Below are 19,631 nucleotides of genomic sequence, written 5' to 3'. Positions count from 1 at the left end.
AGCAACACTCTAATGGTTTAAGGGGAAACATTTAAATATCTTGGAATGGCCTAGTCAAAGCTCAAACCTCAATCCAATTGTGAATCTGTGGTATGACTTAAAGATTGCTGTACACCAGCGGAACCCATCCAACTTGAAGGAGCTGGAGCAGTTTTGCCTTGAAGAATGGGCAAAAATCCCAGTGGCTAGATGTGCCAAGCTTATAGAGACATACCCAAGAGACTTGCAGCTGTAATTGAGTAATGCAGTATGAAAAATGTATGCACTCACTAACTGTAAGTCGCTCTGGATAAGAGCATCTGCTAAATGACTAAAATGTCAAATGTAATGCAAAAGGTGGCTCTACAAAGTATGTAATTTTCTGGATGTTGAAATCAGGCTCATTGTTGGTTCTGAATGAAAGTTGAAAATAAGTAATTTATAGATGTTTGGGCCAAATCTAGGCCTGTCTGGACCGTACCAAATCTGAACCAAACAAAGAAGTCTATGATTGGTTCAGATTTGGCCTGGATGTGCAAATCAACGCCGGACTGGAACTGCACCAAAAAAAAGACGTCCAAAAGGCGTCTGTGTCGGTCCGTGCTTACGGAGTTGTAGCTTACAGTGTTGCATGAAATTACATTTTATGAATGCTCATCTATGTGGTAAGCCTTCCGTTTGTAAAACACCAAAAAACATCGGCTCGTGCTTATTGGGGTGTAGCTTACCATGTCCGCCCGCAATGGAATTTATGAATGCATATCCATGTTGTAGGCCCACCGTTTGTAAAACAGGCCATTGCATTGGCTTTATTTGTCCTAATTCCTGTGGCTAATCAATTTGGCTATTTAACCTCTGAATATCAGCTACCCAACTTTATCAGGAGTTATCGCGAGCCTATTTGCAATGTGTTTACACAGAAGGAAATGCAGAAGTATTTAATGCTTCGCTATGATCAGCTTGTCAAAAATTGAAGGATACAAACTTGAAACCACTGATCATGACAATGGGGGGAAACTCCTGGACAACAGTTGTGATTGTCCATTCCATATTGTCCATTTTACTTTTATCTGTCCTGTTTTTAGGATATGTTGTTTGTTAACATGACAGTGCATTTTTTATTTGATTGAGCGCCGTTTAGATTAGGCTATTTGATCGGAGAAACCTGCATGATGTTAAAAGTGTCCGTCTCATTACATTGTCATACATTTTATCTCCAGCCTGTAGGCTACAGAAAAGGCCACATACTCTTTCTACCATATCCTATATCCGCTACATGATTTATGTTCGATTTTTTGGGGGACAGAACGTTGGTGGAGCGCTGCAGAGATGCGTCTTTCCAACAGCACCCTGGAGAGGCGCGCTGGGAATGGACAAGCAAAATATTTTGCATCCCTGCCTTTAACAAAGTGGGCACTGCTTATCAAAGGGCGGCATCAGCTCTTACCTAAAAAGCCCATATGCCACTGGTTGAGAGAAATTGTCATTGTTTTGGGGCAGAATTATGTGAGGTTTTATGTGTTGTTGTTGGAGGTGCGTCTCGGTCAGTTTCGCTCAGAAAATGCCGCCCTCTTCAATCTGCCCCATAGGCGGCTGCCTAATCCTGCGTAATGAGCGGGCAGCCAGTGGTGGTGGGTGTTGTTTTCTGAAATTCCAGGCACTCTCAGTACAACACAGTTCTTTCAACACCTAAAATAGGACTGAAGTGGGCGGTTGTCACATTGTCAGTTGATACGCACAATGATCCAGGCAAAAGTATTTTGGGGGGTTTCATAAGCAATTTATATTTTTGTGCTCTACTTTGGAGTTTGTTTGACAGCCGCCCAAAGAAAGATGGAATTCAATTATCCGACACTGAAGATGAACTCAGTGCTGTTGAGACACTTCATTTATTTTTAATCTGCGCCCTCATTCACTGTAAAAATTGAAATCTAAGCAAGCCTAAATATCTTGAAATATCTAGAAAAATATATTGAAATAAGATAAGATGCTTGTATAAATATTTTTTTGGGGGTTAAAATAAGCAAAATGATCTGCCAATGATGTTAGATAACTTAGCTTGGTGCAATTTTTTATTTTTACTTAAAGTTAATTATTTTACATTTACATTTTAGTCATTTAGCAGATGCTCTTATCCAGAGCAACTTACAGTTAGTGAGTGCATACATTATCACTCAATATAAGATATTTAGGCTTGCTTAGATTTCACTTTTTGCAGTGTTGGCACTTGGCTTGTTATTAGAGAGCTTTGGGTTTGAACAAAAAGGCAACCAAGTTCAGGTTCAAGTTCCTCATTCATACTTTCTGACAGTGCAGTGTCTGTCACCGCTAAGTGGTAGTCAATAATAATACAAAACGTGTAAATGAAAAGGTTTAAATTGGTTCCCTGGTTAACAGATTATGAAAGCTCGGGCAATGATATGACGCAATGTAATTTAATGTAATTATAACCATGTCTGCTAAAGGTCAGGAGTGAGCTGTTCAGCCCGTAGTCATGGGAACTGTCACCCTAGAGGCAGACATGACTGCCTTCAGGGCTACTTCAGAGCCGAAACAGCAGCCTCTTTTAGATCTGCCCACGGCTCACTGTAACTTCCACTGTGTTGTTACTCCAAGAGGGCCTCTGCGAGTCCTTGTGTTTGGTGGTAGTGTAGCTGGGTATTACATCCAGACAATGGCAGACAGTTTGGCAGAGAAGACTTGGGTTTGAAAAACCCTCCTCCTATCTATCATTTATTAATTATGTTTAAATTGCAAGTAAAAAGCAATTAAGATTACTATGAGTACAATTGTTAGATGCTTCACCTGAAACTGGAAAAATTTGTCACCTCCTCATGCCCACTTGAGTACCATCGCCTGGCTTATAGCAAATTACACTTTTTCATAATAGGGCTCTATAGACCCATTGTAAAGATAAATGGCAGCCAGTGACTGATGTGTGTGATTAGTTATGATCAATAATTTACAGTAGACACTATAGCGTGTGTCTCAGTGCCGCCCGTGCCCCCGCTGTGTCAGAGTCTGACAGGTATCACATGTGTTGACTCACTCCACACAGAGCTGACGCCCCCTCGGCTGAAAAGAATACCGGTAATCACAATCATTATCAGGCTTTAAATACTGCTATTACAATTCTCTGCAATTACTATTGAGTTCCTCTCCCTCTGTGTATATCCCCACATGTAGTGCCAAGCATTTAAGATTACTTTTTCTATCTTTTAAAACTTTTTCTCAATTGATTTGTCAAAACTGTGTGTTGAGTGTTGTACAGTATTATGTGAATGTCTTAAAAGTATTATAAAGATTGAAATATAGCTATACATAATTAACGAAATGATCTCCCTACCATTGCATTACAAGACCATAATGTGCGTATTATACTAGATATTGTGTGTTGAAAGGCTCTACAGAGTAGCATGAATATAAACCAGTGTATTCCCAAAAACGGGGGAGGGAAGAGTGATGGGAGGGAGAGATGAATGAGGAAGGGAAGGGAGGAGAGATAGAGGAGGGATAGGGAGGGGAGAGAATTAACAGATTTAGTGTCATCTCTCAGTCTGGGACAGGAGCCAATGTATCGACCACCTTAATCCCATCATCCTTCTCTTCCTCCTCATCTCTGTCTACTCCATGTCTCTCTCTTTCTCTCTTTCTCTGTCTGTCTGTCTCCCCTGTCTTTTCTTTGTGTGTCTGTTTTTTCGTCTATTCAGATTAGTCTATTTAATGCCTATGTTTGTGTGGCTGTTCAGATCCAGCCCTGTAGCCTTCTGTATACTAGTGAGAGGTTTTACTCATTAAGATATCCAGAGCCATTCTCTAACTGGCACATAGAATTCTCCAGGGAGGAGATGGTTGGCAAGGGCCCTTCATCTATTCAGGTGGAACTAATGGTGATTTAGTGGTACAGTAATAGCTGTTATCTGCAAGTATTCAAATTAAAATGAAGAGTGGTTGCCATGGCAAAAAGTGGCAAAGGTGAGTTGCAGCACACAGTAGCACAGTCTGTGAGGAATACCCGACATGGAACAGGTACGGATATTTGGGAGATAATTGTAGGGAAGTTTTAGAATCAAGATGAGTGAAGTTAAGAGCTTACACATCTAATAGAAAAACATGTTAAAACATGTACCATGATCGTGATTAACATTGGAATGTGGTAAATAACTTAGTACCATTGATCTGTGTGGGGTATAGACACTGCAGGGAGGGGGTGAGGTAATATATGTTGGGATGCATGAGGGGGAGGACTATTGACAGCTTTTGTCTACATTACAGATGGTTTATTAAAGTGCGGGGATCTGTTAATCTAACACCAGTTACAGAAGCAGAATCAGCTCTCTAATCCCTTGACTAGCCTGATAATCCCACTCACAACGAGAACCAGCGCGTGGACAACACAAGTAAACACACATACACAGACACACACAAAGACAAACAGCATCATTTACATACTATACAAACCTATGCCAGATAGCTCAGTCATAGTACTAGGACTAGTGGGGTGAAATCGATTAATCAAACTTGGAATCTACCAGTAATATTGTAACACAGTAGTTTTATAAATTCATGCCAAACAGTTACTGTTTTTGAGAGATGATATCAAAACATGCACCATGTCTGTGAGAAAAAAAGGGGGAGGGAGGGGTGGGGGAGTGAAGGAGGGAGACTTAAATGGGCAAGATAAAGTAGGGTTTAACAGTTGAAGTGGTGGATTAGATCCATTTTACAATAATAATGAGATTGACAGACAGACACACAGGGGAGGGAGGGAGGGAGGAAGGATGGTGAAGGGAGGGAGATAGACGATAAACAACTGTTGCAACAGTGAATAACGGAGATCAATTTTGAGAAATAAAGAACTACAAGAGGAGAACAAATTGCAACAACTAAAGGGTGAAACCATGAATTATTTGTAGTAGAACATTATATGACTGTTTTCCTGACGTTTACCTGTGTTTCTTGTGTGTAATTTACAGTACAATGTTTTCTTTAATATTGTTATAGGCACAGGATATAGTAGGAGAGGGATGGACTGAGAAAAATATACAGTATACAGAGACAAAATCAGTCATGTTCATGTCTAAAGCAGAAGAATAGGGCCACGGCAGGCTATACTGGGTGCATGGGAGGTGAGATAGAGAGTGAAGGAGACAGATCCTGCGAGGGAGGGGGCCCTCTTATGAGGTGAGACGTGTAAGCCTGCTGCTTGTAACAGAGTTAGCCAGGATAAGGACATGTATCTGTGGGATCAGGGGGAGTTAGAGGGACCCTCCAGACCACAGCCTCACACCATCTGTCTCAGTCAATGCCCTGCGCTGTTCAAAAACAGGCCATGTTGCACTTTTGAGCAAATTTTAGATCTTGTCAGCGGAAACTTAAACGTTGTGAGAATTTTGTGCAACTTCCGGCACGTGTTTACAGTGAACACTGAGGCTGTACCCTTACAGTTTTAGACAGTAGCCAATAGGCTATTGTGGCTATTTGAGCATAATGTAGGCCTACCAACAAAACCAATGGAGCAAATCCCATAACATTTAAAAATTGAAATACACTACATGACCAAAAGTATGTGGACACGTGCTTGTCAAACTTCTCATTCCAAATTCATGGGCATTAATATGGAGTTGGTCCCCCCTTTGCTGCTATAACAGCCTCCACTCTTCTGGGAAGGCTTTCCACTAGATGTTGAAACATTGCTGCGGGGACTTGCTTCTATTTAGCCACAAGAGCATTAGTGAGGTCTTGCACTGATGTTGGGCGATTAGGCCTGGCTCGCAGTTGGTGTTCCAATTCATCCCAAAGGTATTCGATGAGGTTGAGGTCAGGGCTCATTGCGCATGGTGATCTTAGGCTGCTCGGCCATGGAAACCCATTTCATGAACAGTTCTTGTGCTGACAGTTCTTGTGCTGATGTTGCTTTCAGAGGCAGTTTGGAACTCCGTAGTGAGTGTTGCAACCGGGAACAGACGATTATTACGTGCTACGTGCTTCAGCACTCGGCGGTCTCGTTCTGTGAGCTTGTGTGGCCTACCACTTCGTGGCTGAGCCGTTGTTGCTGTTAGACGTTTCCTCTTCACAATAACAGCACTTACAGTTGACCGGGGCAGCTCTAGCAGGGCAGAAATTTTACAAACTGACTTGTTGGAAAGGTGGCATCCTATAACGGTGCCATGTTGAAAGTCACTGAGCTATTCAGTAAGGCCATTCTACTGCAAATGTTTGTCTATGGACATTGCATGGCTGTGTGCTCAATCTTTTGTCAGCAACAGGTGTGGCTCCGCTAATTTGAAGGGGCGTCTCCCGAGTGGCGCAGTGGTCTAAGGCACTGCATCGCAGTGCTAGCTGTGCCACTAGAGATCCTGGTTCGAATCCAGGCTCTGTCGTAGCCGGCCGCGACCGGGAGACGATGGGGTGGCGCACAATTGGCCCAGCGTCGTCCAGGGTAGGGGAGGGAATGGCCGGCAGGGATTTGGCTCAGTTGGTAGAGCATGGCGTTTGCAACGCCAAGGTTGTGGGTTCGTTTCCCATGGGGGGCCAGTATAAAAAAATAAAAAATAAAAATAATAATGTATGCACTCACTAACTGTAAGTCGCTCTGGATAAGAGCATCTGCTAAATGACTAAAATGTAAATGTAAAAATGTGTCCATATACTTTTGTATATATAGTATAGCTTTCGATTTCTATGATATAGCCTATAGTAGCCTATATGTGGTGTTCAATGCAGGTCTACATTGCATGAGACTAAACGTTTTTACATTATGAAGGGCTTGACATTAATGATTGCTTTTTTTACTTGGTCTGTAACACCATTGGCCAAATAGGTGACTTTAAATTGCATTGTATTGTGTTGTATGATGCAAGAAACCACTTTACCAAATAAAAGTAATTATTATTATCCATACAGAGAATTAGACAATGTAGGCTACCCCTCTGACTATTGGCTTGTTTGCGTATTCAAGTCTGTCTCAAAATACAACACTGCCCCTTTAATTAACATAAGCTTTTTACCTGACTGGCTTTTCAAAGAAATGTAACCTACACGTTTTGTGCTCTTGTAGGAAGCAGTAACTCCCCATTGCTGACCTATACTTATCTATAACTGGGCTAATAACTTGCTAACTAGCAAAGAATATCAACAAATGTGCAAATGCGCGGCTCTGATCTGAACTGATCTGAGAAGCGCATTCACTCGCGGGTGATTGAAAGACAGCTCGTGGGCTAACCCCACCAAAATAATTCTACTCCAGTGCGCTCTGGCTCTGCCTGCAACAAAATCACAGACTCTATCTTGAAAAGTTAGATTTGTTTTGGTTTGTTGCATTGAAAAGGGGCTAATATAATATTATTTAGATCACAGAAAAAGCGTTGATCTATATGGTTCAAAGTAATAGGGCGAACTCAGTGAAGTTCAATCTCTTGCGTCTCTGTGTGGCCTGGCATTTCTTCTGTGTGGCGGTCTTGGAGGAGGTGCGGCCGCAGCTTGAGGGACATTGCTCAAGTCCCTCTCCTCCATTCTCCTCTTCCTCTACTATCCTTTTGACACTTTGACCCAGGACAGGAGCTGTTTTATCGTATTAGGGTAAACAAACCGGGCTGACTGTGGGGTCAGCGCTGTGCTGAGGGGTTGGGCATCACTGGCTCTGTGGCTAATCATTGCCCTAGGCCAAAGCCCTCTGCTTAACCACATGACACAAGGAGCCTGAAACTGTTATTACACATATTACACTTATCAAAACTGCATATACCAAATAGAGTGATTATTACAGTAACAGTGTGGATAACAGCTAGGAAGACAGACTGATCCATTTTTTAATGCCACAGTAGACAGTAAAAAATGCTGCTAGTATAATTTCAGAGAGGTGTAGCAGGATCACTTCTGAAAGTTAGCCGCATGCAGATATACTGTAGCTCAACATTTAATATGTGTCCAATCGGTTATACCATAACCATTTAAATCTCTTCATAAACTCAGAAATATTAGGTTATTTCAGGATAGCTGGCTGACTTATTTATAAATAGCTGTATTCAACCATTGATGAGGTAGATTGCCAGGAGGTGAGGCATTGTTTTGAATCAGCTGAGGGGTTTGAGAAAATTGACAGCATCACTCTATCCAAGCACTGCGACTTACAGTTAGTGAGTGCATACATTGTTTAATTTTTTTCATACTGGCCCCTCGTGGGAAAGAACCCACAACTCTGGCGTTGCAAACGCCATACTCTACCAACTGAGCTACATCCCTGCCGGCCATTCCCTCCCCTACCCTGGGCCAATTGTGTGCCGCCCCATGGGTCTCCCGGTCGCGGCCTGCTACGACAGAGCCTGGATTCGAACCAGGATCTCTAGTGGCACAGCTAGCATTGCGATGCAGTGCCTTAGACCACTGCGCCACTCGGGAGGTTATTACAAAGGAGAGAAAGATACATGTAGGTTGGATATGGACTGAAACAGAGTGAGCTTTGGGGTATGTGATATGTGGTATCATACAGTATGTGAGGTGTCTGAGTTATGTTGATGATTATCTGATAGTAGTGTTTGAGATGTGGCTCCTGAATAATGAGCGGTGAGGTGAGGAGGGATGTTGGAGCTGTTGTGTGTTCACTAGGGTTGGTGATGTATTTGGCATGAAGTATGAGGTAAGTTCCTCTATATCTCCCTCTCTCTCTTTGTCCCTCAGACTCATGGGAGGCCCAGTTGGTTTAACCGCTAAGCTTTCCCCCGGAAACATGACAGGAGATAGTGATGGAGAGATAGAGGAAGAGGAGAGGGGGGTCATTGTTTTTGCAGTTCTAGAAATAGTAGGATTGTCTCTGGTGGCTGTACCTCTGTCTGTTTGACTGTGTTGTTCTTTCACCCCAAGGCCGAATATGTGATTGATAAATAGACAACATAATTAAATGTTTTGTGTTGGACAGAGTTAAATAACATGGCCTAGATCAAAAGAAATGTCTGTGCGTCTTTTTTTGTATGTGTGGGTGTCTGTGTGTGCGTGCCTGTCTCGGTATGTTATTGGTTTTGTTTACCCTCCAGATCAGATTTGGGCAGACAATATTAACTCACTGATTCCTTAACGAGACGTTATTAAGACACAAAGAGACTCCGGATTAACGAGTTTAGCTTTTGAGGATCATTAAAAAGTGCTTGTTATGCTTTTCTCAGCTTGATGAATTTCAAAGGGGTGAAAAAACAGAGATTATATTGTTTCTAAAGGCTAACGCCAAGAGACAAGGGGGTGTGAGGTGACATGGGGTCTGGGATTTTGGGGGACAGGCAAAGAACAAAGACATGGACCATGCCCAGATATTTTAATATCTCTTGCCAGTGCCTGTGGCAACTTTGAGTTTATTATTTAATGTAGAAAGTCAAATAATGATTTGAAGTGAATTGGCGTTATTTTGCCTGCTTTATTTGCACCACAAAATAGCTTTCTAGTCGCTTCCCAGATATCTGATACAAAATAAGAGTTACATTTTCAATGAGAATGACTCACTTAAATGACACTGTACCGCTTCAAAACATTATCATGCATTTATCTTCTTGATTTCTGTCATTACATAATTGTTACACATTTCTTTTTGATAGGTCATCATAGTGTTTCAGTAGCGGTAAGTGGGAAAGGGGAAAGCGGGATACCTACAGTGCCTTCAGAAAGTATTCATACCCCTTGACTTATTCCACATTTTGTTGTGTTACAACCTGAATTCAAAATGGATGAAATAGATTTTAGCAAATGTATTGAAAATTAAATACAGAAATATTTACTTTACATAAATATTCACACCCCAGAGTCAATACATGTTAGAATCACCTTTGAAAGTGATTACAGCTGTGAGTCTTTCTGGTTAAGCGTCTAAGAGCTTTGCACACCTGGATTGTACAATATTTGCACATTATTCATTAAATAATTATTCAAGCTCTGTCAAGTTGGTTGTTGATCATTGCTAGACAGCCATTTTCAAGTCTTGCCATAGATTTTCAAGCCGATTTACGTCAAAACTGTATATAGGCTACTCAGGAACATTCAATGTCGTCTTGGTAAGCAACTCCAGTGTATATTTGGCCTTGTCTTTTAGGTTAATGTCCTGCTGAAAGGTGAATTTGTCTCCCAATGTCTGTAGGAAAGTAGACTGAACCGGGTTTTCCTCTAGGATTTTGCCATTGCTTAGCTCTATTCTGTTTATTTTTATCCTAAAAAACTCTCTAGTCCTTGCCGATGACAAGCATACCCATAACATGATGCAGCCACCACCATGCTTGAAAATATGAAGAGTGGTACTCATTGATGTGTTGTGTTGGATTTTCCCCAAACATAATGCTTTGTATTCAGGACATAAAGTTAACTTCTTTGCCACATTTTTTGCAGTTTTACTTTAGTGCCTTAATGCAAACAGGATGCATGTTTTTTTTGGAATATTTTTTATTCTGTACAGGTTTCCTTCTTTTCACTCTGTCATTTAGGAGTTATTACAATGTTGTTGATCCATCCTCAGTTTTCTCCTATCAAAGCCATTAAATTCTGTAACTGTTTTAAAGTCAACATTGGCCTCATGGTGAAATCCCTGAGCGGTTTCCTTCCTCTTCAGCAACTGAGTTAGGAAGGACACCTGTATCTTTGTAGTGACTGAGTGTATTGATACACCATCCAAAGTGTAATTAATAACTTCACCATGCTCAAAGGGATATTCAAAGTCTGCTTTTTCTTTTACCCATCTACCAATAGGTGCCCTTCTTTGCATTCAAAGGGGTTGAATACTTATTGACTCCAGACAGTTCAGCTTTTGATTTTGTATTAATTTGTAAAGAAAATCAAAAAGCATAATTCCACTTTGACATTATGGGGTATTGAATCTAGGCCAGTGAAACAAAATCTCAGTTTAATCTATTTTAAATTCAGGCTTTAACACAACAAAATGTGAAAAAAGTTCAGGGGTGTGAATATTTTCTGAAGGCACTGTAGTCAGTTGCCCAACTGAATACATTCAACCGAAATGTGTCTTCTGCATTTAACCCAACGCCTCTGAATCAGAGTGTCCACTGTGTGGAGGTAGAGAGCCAACAAACCCATCAATCAAGTTTCAATACAACCTTACCAGATCGCTGTTGATAAGCTGTCAACATGGCTATCTTCATAAACATGTGTGTAGCAGTAGCAGTTCACTGTAGCAGCAAATGGAAGAAAGTACATGTCATTAAGCATTGATAAGGTGACATCATGACATGCCTGGATATGCACGCTCATTGTGGTGTTACCACCAAACGCTTAGCATGGTTTATAATATGATCTGGCATGTGACAACCTGATGGGTTTAATGTGTGTGAGTGTGTGTGTGCGTGCGTGTGTGTGTGTGCGTGCGTGTGTGGAGAGTTCATTTGGGGGATGGGTGTAGGTGCATGGGTGTATGTTGATGCAAAACATATTACATTTTAAACAGAGTTAATGGTATTTTTGCCAATGAGAAAAAGGTCAAAAAATGTGGGGGCTAGTGGAGTTGGGGGGACAGAATGAGAGAGAGAGAGAGAGAGAGAGAGAGAGAGAGAGAGAGAGAGAGAGAGAGAGAGAGAGAGAGAGAGAGAGAGAGAGAGAGAGAGAGAGAGAGAGAGAGAGAGAGAGAGAGAGAGATTTGGACCATGATTGCAGAGAGCCATGGCTCTAGAGAGGGATATTGGGGTGAGAGAAGAGGGGAGTGTGATGAAGAGAGGGAGAGAGGGATTTGCAACAGAGAGGAGAGAAAGAGAGGGGGCAGTGACACTCAGTGACAGAGTGTCATATGCGCACACACACTCTCTTTTTTATTGTCTCTCTCTGTGAACGTGTGTCGGTAAATCTGTCAGTCAGTTTAGTCACTTTTGTGGGGGGAAATGGTGAGAGGACCTCCAAATCAATCATCCTATCTATGACCTACGGTAAGAACTTATTTTTCAACTACACCTCCTCTTTTCCTTCCCTCTCATCCCTCTCTCTTTCAGGCCTTTATCTCTCCCTAGTGTCATTCTACTTTTTTCTCTCTCTTTCCCTATGTCTCTCTCTCTTTCTGTTGGTTCTCTCTCTTTCCCTGTGTCTCGCTCTCTTTCTGTTGGTTCTCGCTCTTTCACTATGTCTCTCTCTCTTTCCCTATGTCTCTCTGTCTTTCTGTTGGTTCTTTCTCTTTCCCTATGTCACTCTCTCTTTCCCTATGTCTTTCTCTCTTTCTGTTGGTTCTCTCTCTTTCCCTATCTCTCTCGCTTTCTGTTGGTTCTCTCTCTTTCCCTGTCTCTCTCTCTTTCTGTTTGTTCTCTCTCTTTCCCTATGTCTCTCTCTCTTTCTGTTGGTTCTCTCTCCCTGTACTCTGGGCCGAAGCCAGGTTGAGGCCTCTGTGGCGCCCCATCACAGTTTGCTCTCTCTGTCATGGTCCATAGGGGACATCAGGGGGTACAATTAATGTGTGGAACCAGTAGAACCATCTGTCTGACATGGGTTGTCATTATTATTAATTTGACAGTAATTATGATGATTATCATCAGTATAATCAGTGCTGATACTGATTAAGTATTTGTTGTAGAAATAGTTTGGGATGTTGTACTATCAAATTTGTGGTTGTTGTTCCGATTTCAAATGTTTGATTTTCAAGATAAAGTAATAGTACTGTATTTAGAAATATGCACTTGTACATGATCAGACAGATTTTCCGTTTGTTTATGTAATTGTTGTGTGGTAATTAGCCAAAAGTTGAAGTTTCAAAATGTTCTATCATTTAAAAAAAGTATCAATTTTCTGTGAGTTTAATATCTTTTGACATGTTCAGTGAATGTTGGAGAATGTATTTGAAGTCTATGTTGTTCTGTCATTAATATCTATTTATAAAATATTCAGTTAGATTATCTGCTCTGTACAAGTGTTTCTTCGTTAAATTACCCTTAAGGAATAAAACAGCAGAGAAAAGTTACAGGTCTTCATTCAGTCACAACCTTCGCTTTGAAACAGTTGTTGAAATTTTATGGGATTTTGTCTCATGGGCTTGGAAATCTCTTCTGTTATTAGGATAATAAAAAGTGAATGCTTTTTGAATGACTGAAATGTACTTTGACTTGTTATGTTATTAAATGAATGAATGTCATTCAATTAAGAAAATACTGAAGCTATGAGATGGGTTCTATCCTATTGCAGTGTTTACTAATTTGTCCCTGAAATTCAGAGAGCTTTGAAATTTCAGACAGCAAAAAAAGTTTAGTTGGACTTGATAATGACCAAAGTCACCCCATAGTCAATTATTTAAGCATCACACCATTCCAGTCATGTAATCTCACACATGGTGTCAAAAATCTTGACCAAAATATTAGGTGTATAATATGGGTATACCTATCTCTCTTGTAGCTCAGTTGGTAGAGCATGGCGCTTGCAACGCCAGGGTTGTGGGTTCGATTCCCACGGGGGGCCAGTATGAAAAATGTATGCACTCACTAACTGTAAGTCGCTCTGGATAAAAATAAAAAAAATGGTAGACCTCCACAAGTCTGGTTCATCCTTGAGAGCAATTTCCAAACGCCTGAAGGTACCACGTTCATCTGTACAAACAATAGTACACTAGTATAAACACCATGGGACCACGTAGCCGTCATAATGCTCAGGAAGGAGACGCGTTCTGTCTCCTAGAGATGAACGTACTTTGGTGCAAAAAGTGCAAATCAATCCCAGAACAACAGCAAAGGACCTTGTGAATATGCTGGAGGAAACAGGTACAAAAGTATCTATATCCACAGTAAAACGAGTCTTATATCGACATAACCTGAAAGGCTGCTCAGCAAGGAAGAAGCCACTGCTCCAAAACCGCCATAAAAAAGCCAGACTACGGATTGCAACTGCACATGGGGACAAAGATCATACTTTTTGGAGAAATGTCCTCTGGTCTGATAAAACAAAAATAGAACTGTTTGGCCATAATGACCATCGTTATGTTTGGAGGAAAAAGGGGGGGCTTGCAAGCCGAAGAACACCATCCCAACCGTGAAGCACGGGGGTGGCAGCATCATGCTGTGGGGGTGCTTTGTTGCAGGAGGGACTGGTGCACTTCAAAAAATAGATGGCATCATGAGGAAGGAAAATTATGTGGATATATTGAAGCAACATCTCAAGATATCAGTCAGGAAGTTAAAGCTTGGTCGCAAATGGGTCTCCCAAATGGACAATGACCCCAAGCATACTTCCAAAGTTGTGGCAAAATGGCCACAACTGTATCTCAGTTGGTAGAGCATGGCGCTTGCAACGCCAGGGTTGTGGGTTCGTTTTCCACAGGGGGCCAGTATGAAAATGTATGCACTCACTAACTGTAAGTCGCTCTGGATAAGCGCGTCTGCTAAATGACTAAAATGTAAATGTAAATGTATTGGAGTGGCCATCACAAAGCCCTGACCTCAATCCTATAGAAAGTTTGTGGGCAGAACTGAAAAAGCATGTGCGAACAAGGAGGCCTACAAACCTGACTCAGTTACACCAGCTCTGTCAGGAGGAATGGGCCAAAATTCACCCAACTTATTGTGGGAAGCTTGTGGAAGGCTACCTGAAACGGTTGACCCAAGTTAACCAATGCTACCAAATACTAATTGAGTGTATGTAAACTTCTGACCCACTGGGAATGTGATGAAAGAAATAAAAGCTGAAATAAATCATTCTCTCTACTATTATTCTGACATTTCACATTCTTAAAATAAAGTGGTGATCCTAACTGACCTAAGACAGGGAATTTTTTACTATGATTAAATGTCAGGAATTGTGAAAAACTGAGTTTAAATGTATTTGGCTAAGGTGTATGTAAACTTCTGACTTCAACTGTACTCTCGCTGGAGAATAACACTACCTCACACACTGCTGTAAAACCACTTGATTGGGTGCATAGGGTGAGAGTCCTGATTTCTCTACTTTCTGGAAAGTTGCAATAATTGTTTTGTAACTAGTTCATTACTTGTACATGCTCAGACAAATTGTAAGCCATAGAGAGAGAGGTCTGGTAAAGAGGTTCATCCGTCTATGGCCAGATTGTTGTTCTTGTGTTGTTTCCCACATCCTGTCCTCTTCTCTGGCCTCTTCTCTATCCTCATTAGAGATGTTATCTTGACCTCAGTTCCTGTCTACCTAACACATAGAGATGTTGTTTTCATGACTTTACACAAGCTTTGAGAGAACAATCACCTATGCCATTTTCTCTCTCTCTGACAGGACCAAGAAGAAACACACAAGGACACAGGAAGACTGTTTTTTACACAGAGGACAGTCGCCAGTCAGTCCATTACTGGACACCAGGGCTGTCTGAGAGTTGGGAGGCATCGAGCCTGTTTGGACTGCTGCTGCACTAAGACAGAGAGGTGGATTAACACACAACCCTGACACACAGACAAACTCAGTCTGCTCCCAAAGCCGTGGCCATGTCGTCTCCCTCTCTCCCCATGCCCTCCCTCCCCCCCAGTCCACTGGCGATGGAGTACCTCAATGACTTTGACCTCCTTAAGTTTGAGGTGAAGCCTGACACTCCTCCTCTCCCTCCCCCCTGTACATTCCCCAAGTCTGGCCTCCCCCACGACCCCTCCACTTCCCCTGGTCCCTACACTAGCCTCAGCTCCAGCCCATACAACTCCATGCCCCCCTCTCCAACGCTGAGCGATGCCCACCCACCTCCCTCAGCCTCTTCCTCCCTCTCCCCTTCCTCCTCCTCCATATCCTTCCCTCTGTCCATCTCAAACAGCTACACCTCTGGCATCAGTTCTGGATCTCAGGGGAATGTGGAGGGTAGCCCCTCCAATGGGGGTGCCCAGGGTCCTAACCCTGCCTCTTTGGAGGACCTGATCTGGCTGGCAGCGCTGCAGCAGCAGTTTGGAGGGGAGGCGGGGGGACCTGCGTCCCTGCTGGGGGCCTTGGGAGGCGGGCCAGAGCGGGGAGACAGAGAAAGAGGGTCGGTCGGCAGCTTCCTGGGCTGTGAGGACGCAGTGGAGGCTCTACTGAACTCAGCTGCTGCAGCTGTAAACTCACAGGTATGTAACACTGTCTATATTGTCTGTAGATGTCTGTAAATAATATGTTGTTATTCACTTTTGATAGTGGGTTCGGAATGACATAGATAGACTATAATCAATATTTATATTTCTTTTTCTCTCTCTCTCCCTTGTTCCAATCCTCCACTGTGTATACTTGCTCTCAGTTCCCAGTGCTTTCCCAGAGTTCCAGCAGTAACCTGGGGGATTCAGGCAGTGACAGTGGAGGTGACATTTCCTGCGCCAAGGGGACAGATATGTGCCATCGTCCACTCCTCTACCTCTCCTCTGTCCCTCAATCGCTCCCCGACACCAACCCCTCTTCAGCATCCTACCCACAACCCCAGAGCCCATCTGACCGACTTCATCACCATCATCCACATCATCATCATCACCACCCGCACCACCCCATGCATGGCCATCATCATCACCATCATCATCACCTCCAAGTAATTAATGGGGTCAGGGGGCATGACAGTATGAAACAAAAGATGGTAGAATAACAGAGATAAGAATAACGAGAAGGCTAGCAACAGGCTAGCAACAACAGCGACAGTACTGGATGGAGCAGGAGCATATGGAAGAGGGGAGGGAGAGGTGATAGAGGGATCACACTGTAAAGGATTAGAATTAGAACATTAGAACATGATTATGTGTGCTTGCCGTCTACCTGTTATAAGTATAGAAAACATGCCTCTACTCTGAGATGACAATGAGTTTATCTGTAGACCTTCCTTGTTTAAAAATGCATTGTTTGTCCTGCAGGCAAGTACAGAATATTGGAGGAAATGTAAAAAAGGGAGCAATTGTTCTCCTTTTAATAGATACATCAACGTTGATATATGAACTGTGTTAAAGCTAATACTTACTAGGCCACATTAATAACTCCAGGGTTTTGATTTGATTAGAATTTGATTTTCCCCTAGCTGTTCTAGAGTTGAAGGAGCTGTGTGTGGGGCTGCTAGTGCTATTGTATATGGAAAGTTCAGTACTGTTCTATAGCTGCATTCCCCAACCAGGTGTCTGAGAGAATCTCTGTACAGTATGTGGAGCACAGTGTGAGCTTATGATAATATCTGCTATTATTGCGGTGTATAACCCTGATTACTGTCACTCACAATCAGTCAGATTACCTGACAGATTATGGACATGTGGTACAAAAATGTTCCCCCTGACACACACAGCTAGGCACACTCTCACATCACGCACACAACCACACATGCACAACTCAGACACACACACAGACGCACGACCACAGTATCATTTTGAAATAGAATAGCAGACTGAAGTCTCGTATCAGTATTGTAGGCCTACTTATAACTAGTGAACTATACACTAGCTCCATCATATTTCCTACTAAATATATTGAAAGTCAGTCAAAATGTTTTAAGTCCTCTCTATTCTGTATAACTGTAATTCATGTCAACATTTGGAAGTAACCATATCTATTTCCCTCTGTCTCTGTGTGCAGTGTGGTGGGGTGGATGAGCGTTTCTCAGACGAGCAGCTTGTGAGCCTGTCGGTACGGGAGCTGAACAGACACCTGCGTGGCATCAGTAAGGACGAGGTGGTGCGTCTCAAGCAGAAACGTCGTACGCTAAAGAATCGAGGCTACGCCCAGTCCTGTCGCTACAAACGCTTGCAGCACCGCCATGCACTGGAGTCCGAGAAACACGTCCTCACACAACAGGTAGGACACACAAACTCACAACAACAACACATCACTGCCAACCACTACAAAATAAAAGCTCTAATAACTCTCTCCTGTCTGTCTCTCTCCTCAGTTGGAACAGCTACAGCGTGAGCTATCTCGGGTGCTGAGGGAGAGGGACGCCTACAAGGCTCGCTACGAAAAGCTTGTCAGTACAAACGAGGCTCCATCTACCAACAACCCCCCCTCACCACCCCCTGACTACTTCCTCTGAGGACATACCAAGACGAGACGACAGAGAAAGTGAGGGATGAGAGCGGGGTGAAAGTGCAGGTCAGCCTAAATAAGGCCGTCACTGAGAAATCAGACTTTGGGAGGGAGGGAGGGTTTGGAGTGTGTGCGTGTGTGGAGGTTGGCAGGCGGGTAGTGGGGTTAGGACTAGGACCTACGCTACCAGTCAAAGGTTTGGACACACCTACTCATTCAAGGTTTTTTACATTGTAGAATAATAGTGAAGACATCAAACTATGAAATAACACATATGGAATCATGTAGTAACCAAAAAAGTGTTAAACAAATCAAAATATATTTTATATTTGAGATTCTTCAAATAGCCACTCTTTGCCTTGATGACAGCTTTGCACACTCTTGGCATTCTATCAACCAGCTTCATGATGCAGTCACCTGGAATGCATTTCAATTAACAGGTGTGCCTTGTTAAAAGTTAATTTGTGGAATTTCTTTCCTTCTTAATGCGTTTCAGCCAATCAGTTGTGTTGTGACAAGGTAGGGGTGGTATATAGAAGATAGCCCTATTTGGTAAAAGACCAAGTCCATATTATGGCAAGAACAGCTCAAATATGCAAAGAGAAACGACAGTTCATCATTACTTTAAATCATGAAGGTCAGTCAATACGGAACATTTCAAGAACTTTGCAGTCGCAAAAACCATCAAGCGCTATGATGAAACTGGCTCTCATGAGGACGGCCACAGGAATGGAAGACCCAGAGTTACCTCTGCTGCAGAGGATAAGTTCATTAGAGTTACCAGCCTCAGAAATTGCAGCCCAAATAAATGCTTCACAGAGTTCAAGTCACAGACACATCTCAACATCAACTGTTCAGAGGGGACTTCAGGCCTTCATGGTCGAATTGCTGCAAAGAAACCACTACTAAAGGACACCAATAAGAAGAAGAGACTTGCTTGGGCCAAGAAACACGAGCAATGGACATTAGACCGGTGGAAATTTGTCCTTTGGTCTGAAGTCCAAATTTGAGATTTTTGGTTCCAACTGCCGTGTCTTTGTGAGACGCGGTGTGGGTGAACGGATGATCTCCACATGTGTATTTCCCACAGTAAAGCATGGAGGAGGAGGTGTTATGGTGTGGGGGAGCTTTGCTGGTGACACTGTCTGTGATTCAAGGCACACTGAACCAGCATGGCTACCACAGCATTCTGCAGTGATACGCCATCCCATCTGGTTTGGGCTTAGTGGGACTATCATTTGTTTGTGAAGGAAAAGCAGCCAACAAGTGCTCAGCATATGTGGGAACTCTAGACTGTTGGAAAAGCATTCCAGGTGAAGCTGGTTGAGAGAATGCCAAGAGTGTGCAAAGCTGTCATCAAGGCAAAGGGTGGCTATTTGAAGAATCTCAAATATAAAATATATTTTGATTTGTTTAACACTTTTTTGCTTACTAAACGATTCCATATGTGTTATTTCATAGTTTTGATGTCTTCACTATTATTCTACAATGTAGAAAATAGTAAAAATAAAGAAAAACCCTTGAATGAGTAGATCTGTCCAAACTTTTGACCGGTACTGTATATGACTGTGAAATCAACCCGCTGAGCAATCAGCTGGCCCTTGACTGTTAACTTAGGGTTAGAATCGGGCCCTTGATTGCTTCATAAACAGGACTAATGGTGAAGATTTCAGTTTTGATATCACTATGACATTCATAGGAGCACAAAGACTCAATGAGACATCTTCAGGATG

The 19,631-nt window shown here is 42.4% G+C and overlaps 1 protein-coding gene across 1 annotated transcript; it reads left to right on the top strand.

Moving 5' to 3' along the window:
• Nucleotides 1-11,663: 11,663 nt before the first annotated feature.
• LOC121533957 (transcription factor MafB-like) lies at nt 11,664-18,155 on the top strand. The gene is made up of 5 exons (XM_041840350.2): nt 11,664-11,885; nt 15,172-15,980; nt 16,148-16,429; nt 17,452-17,670; nt 17,765-18,155. Exons 2-5 carry the CDS (start codon nt 15,378-15,380, stop codon nt 17,903-17,905), a joined length of 1,245 nt encoding a protein of 414 aa, XP_041696284.1. The 5' UTR covers nt 11,664-11,885; nt 15,172-15,377; the 3' UTR covers nt 17,906-18,155.
• Nucleotides 18,156-19,631: the final 1,476 nt, after the last annotated feature.

Source organism: Coregonus clupeaformis, chromosome 20, assembly GCF_020615455.1.
Source record: "Coregonus clupeaformis isolate EN_2021a chromosome 20, ASM2061545v1, whole genome shotgun sequence".
Lineage (NCBI taxonomy): Eukaryota > Metazoa > Chordata > Actinopteri > Salmoniformes > Salmonidae > Coregonus > Coregonus clupeaformis.
Note: the sequence above shows the minus strand (reverse complement) of the source record. Positions and strands in the feature narration are given on the sequence as shown.

What these genes read in the sequence shown, in the direction of transcription:
- LOC121533957 (XM_041840350.2), top strand. Translation starts at nt 15,378, where the DNA reads ATGTCGTCTCCCTCTCTCCCCATGCCCTCCCTCCCCCCCAGTCCACTG. An exon ending in ACCATCATCATCACCTCCAA is followed by an intron (nt 16,430 to 17,451) that starts GTAATTAATGGG and finishes CTCTGTGTGCAG; the next exon opens with TGTGGTGGGGTGGATGAGCG. An exon ending in AACACGTCCTCACACAACAG is followed by an intron (nt 17,671 to 17,764) that starts GTAGGACACACA and finishes CTCTCTCCTCAG; the next exon opens with TTGGAACAGCTACAGCGTGA.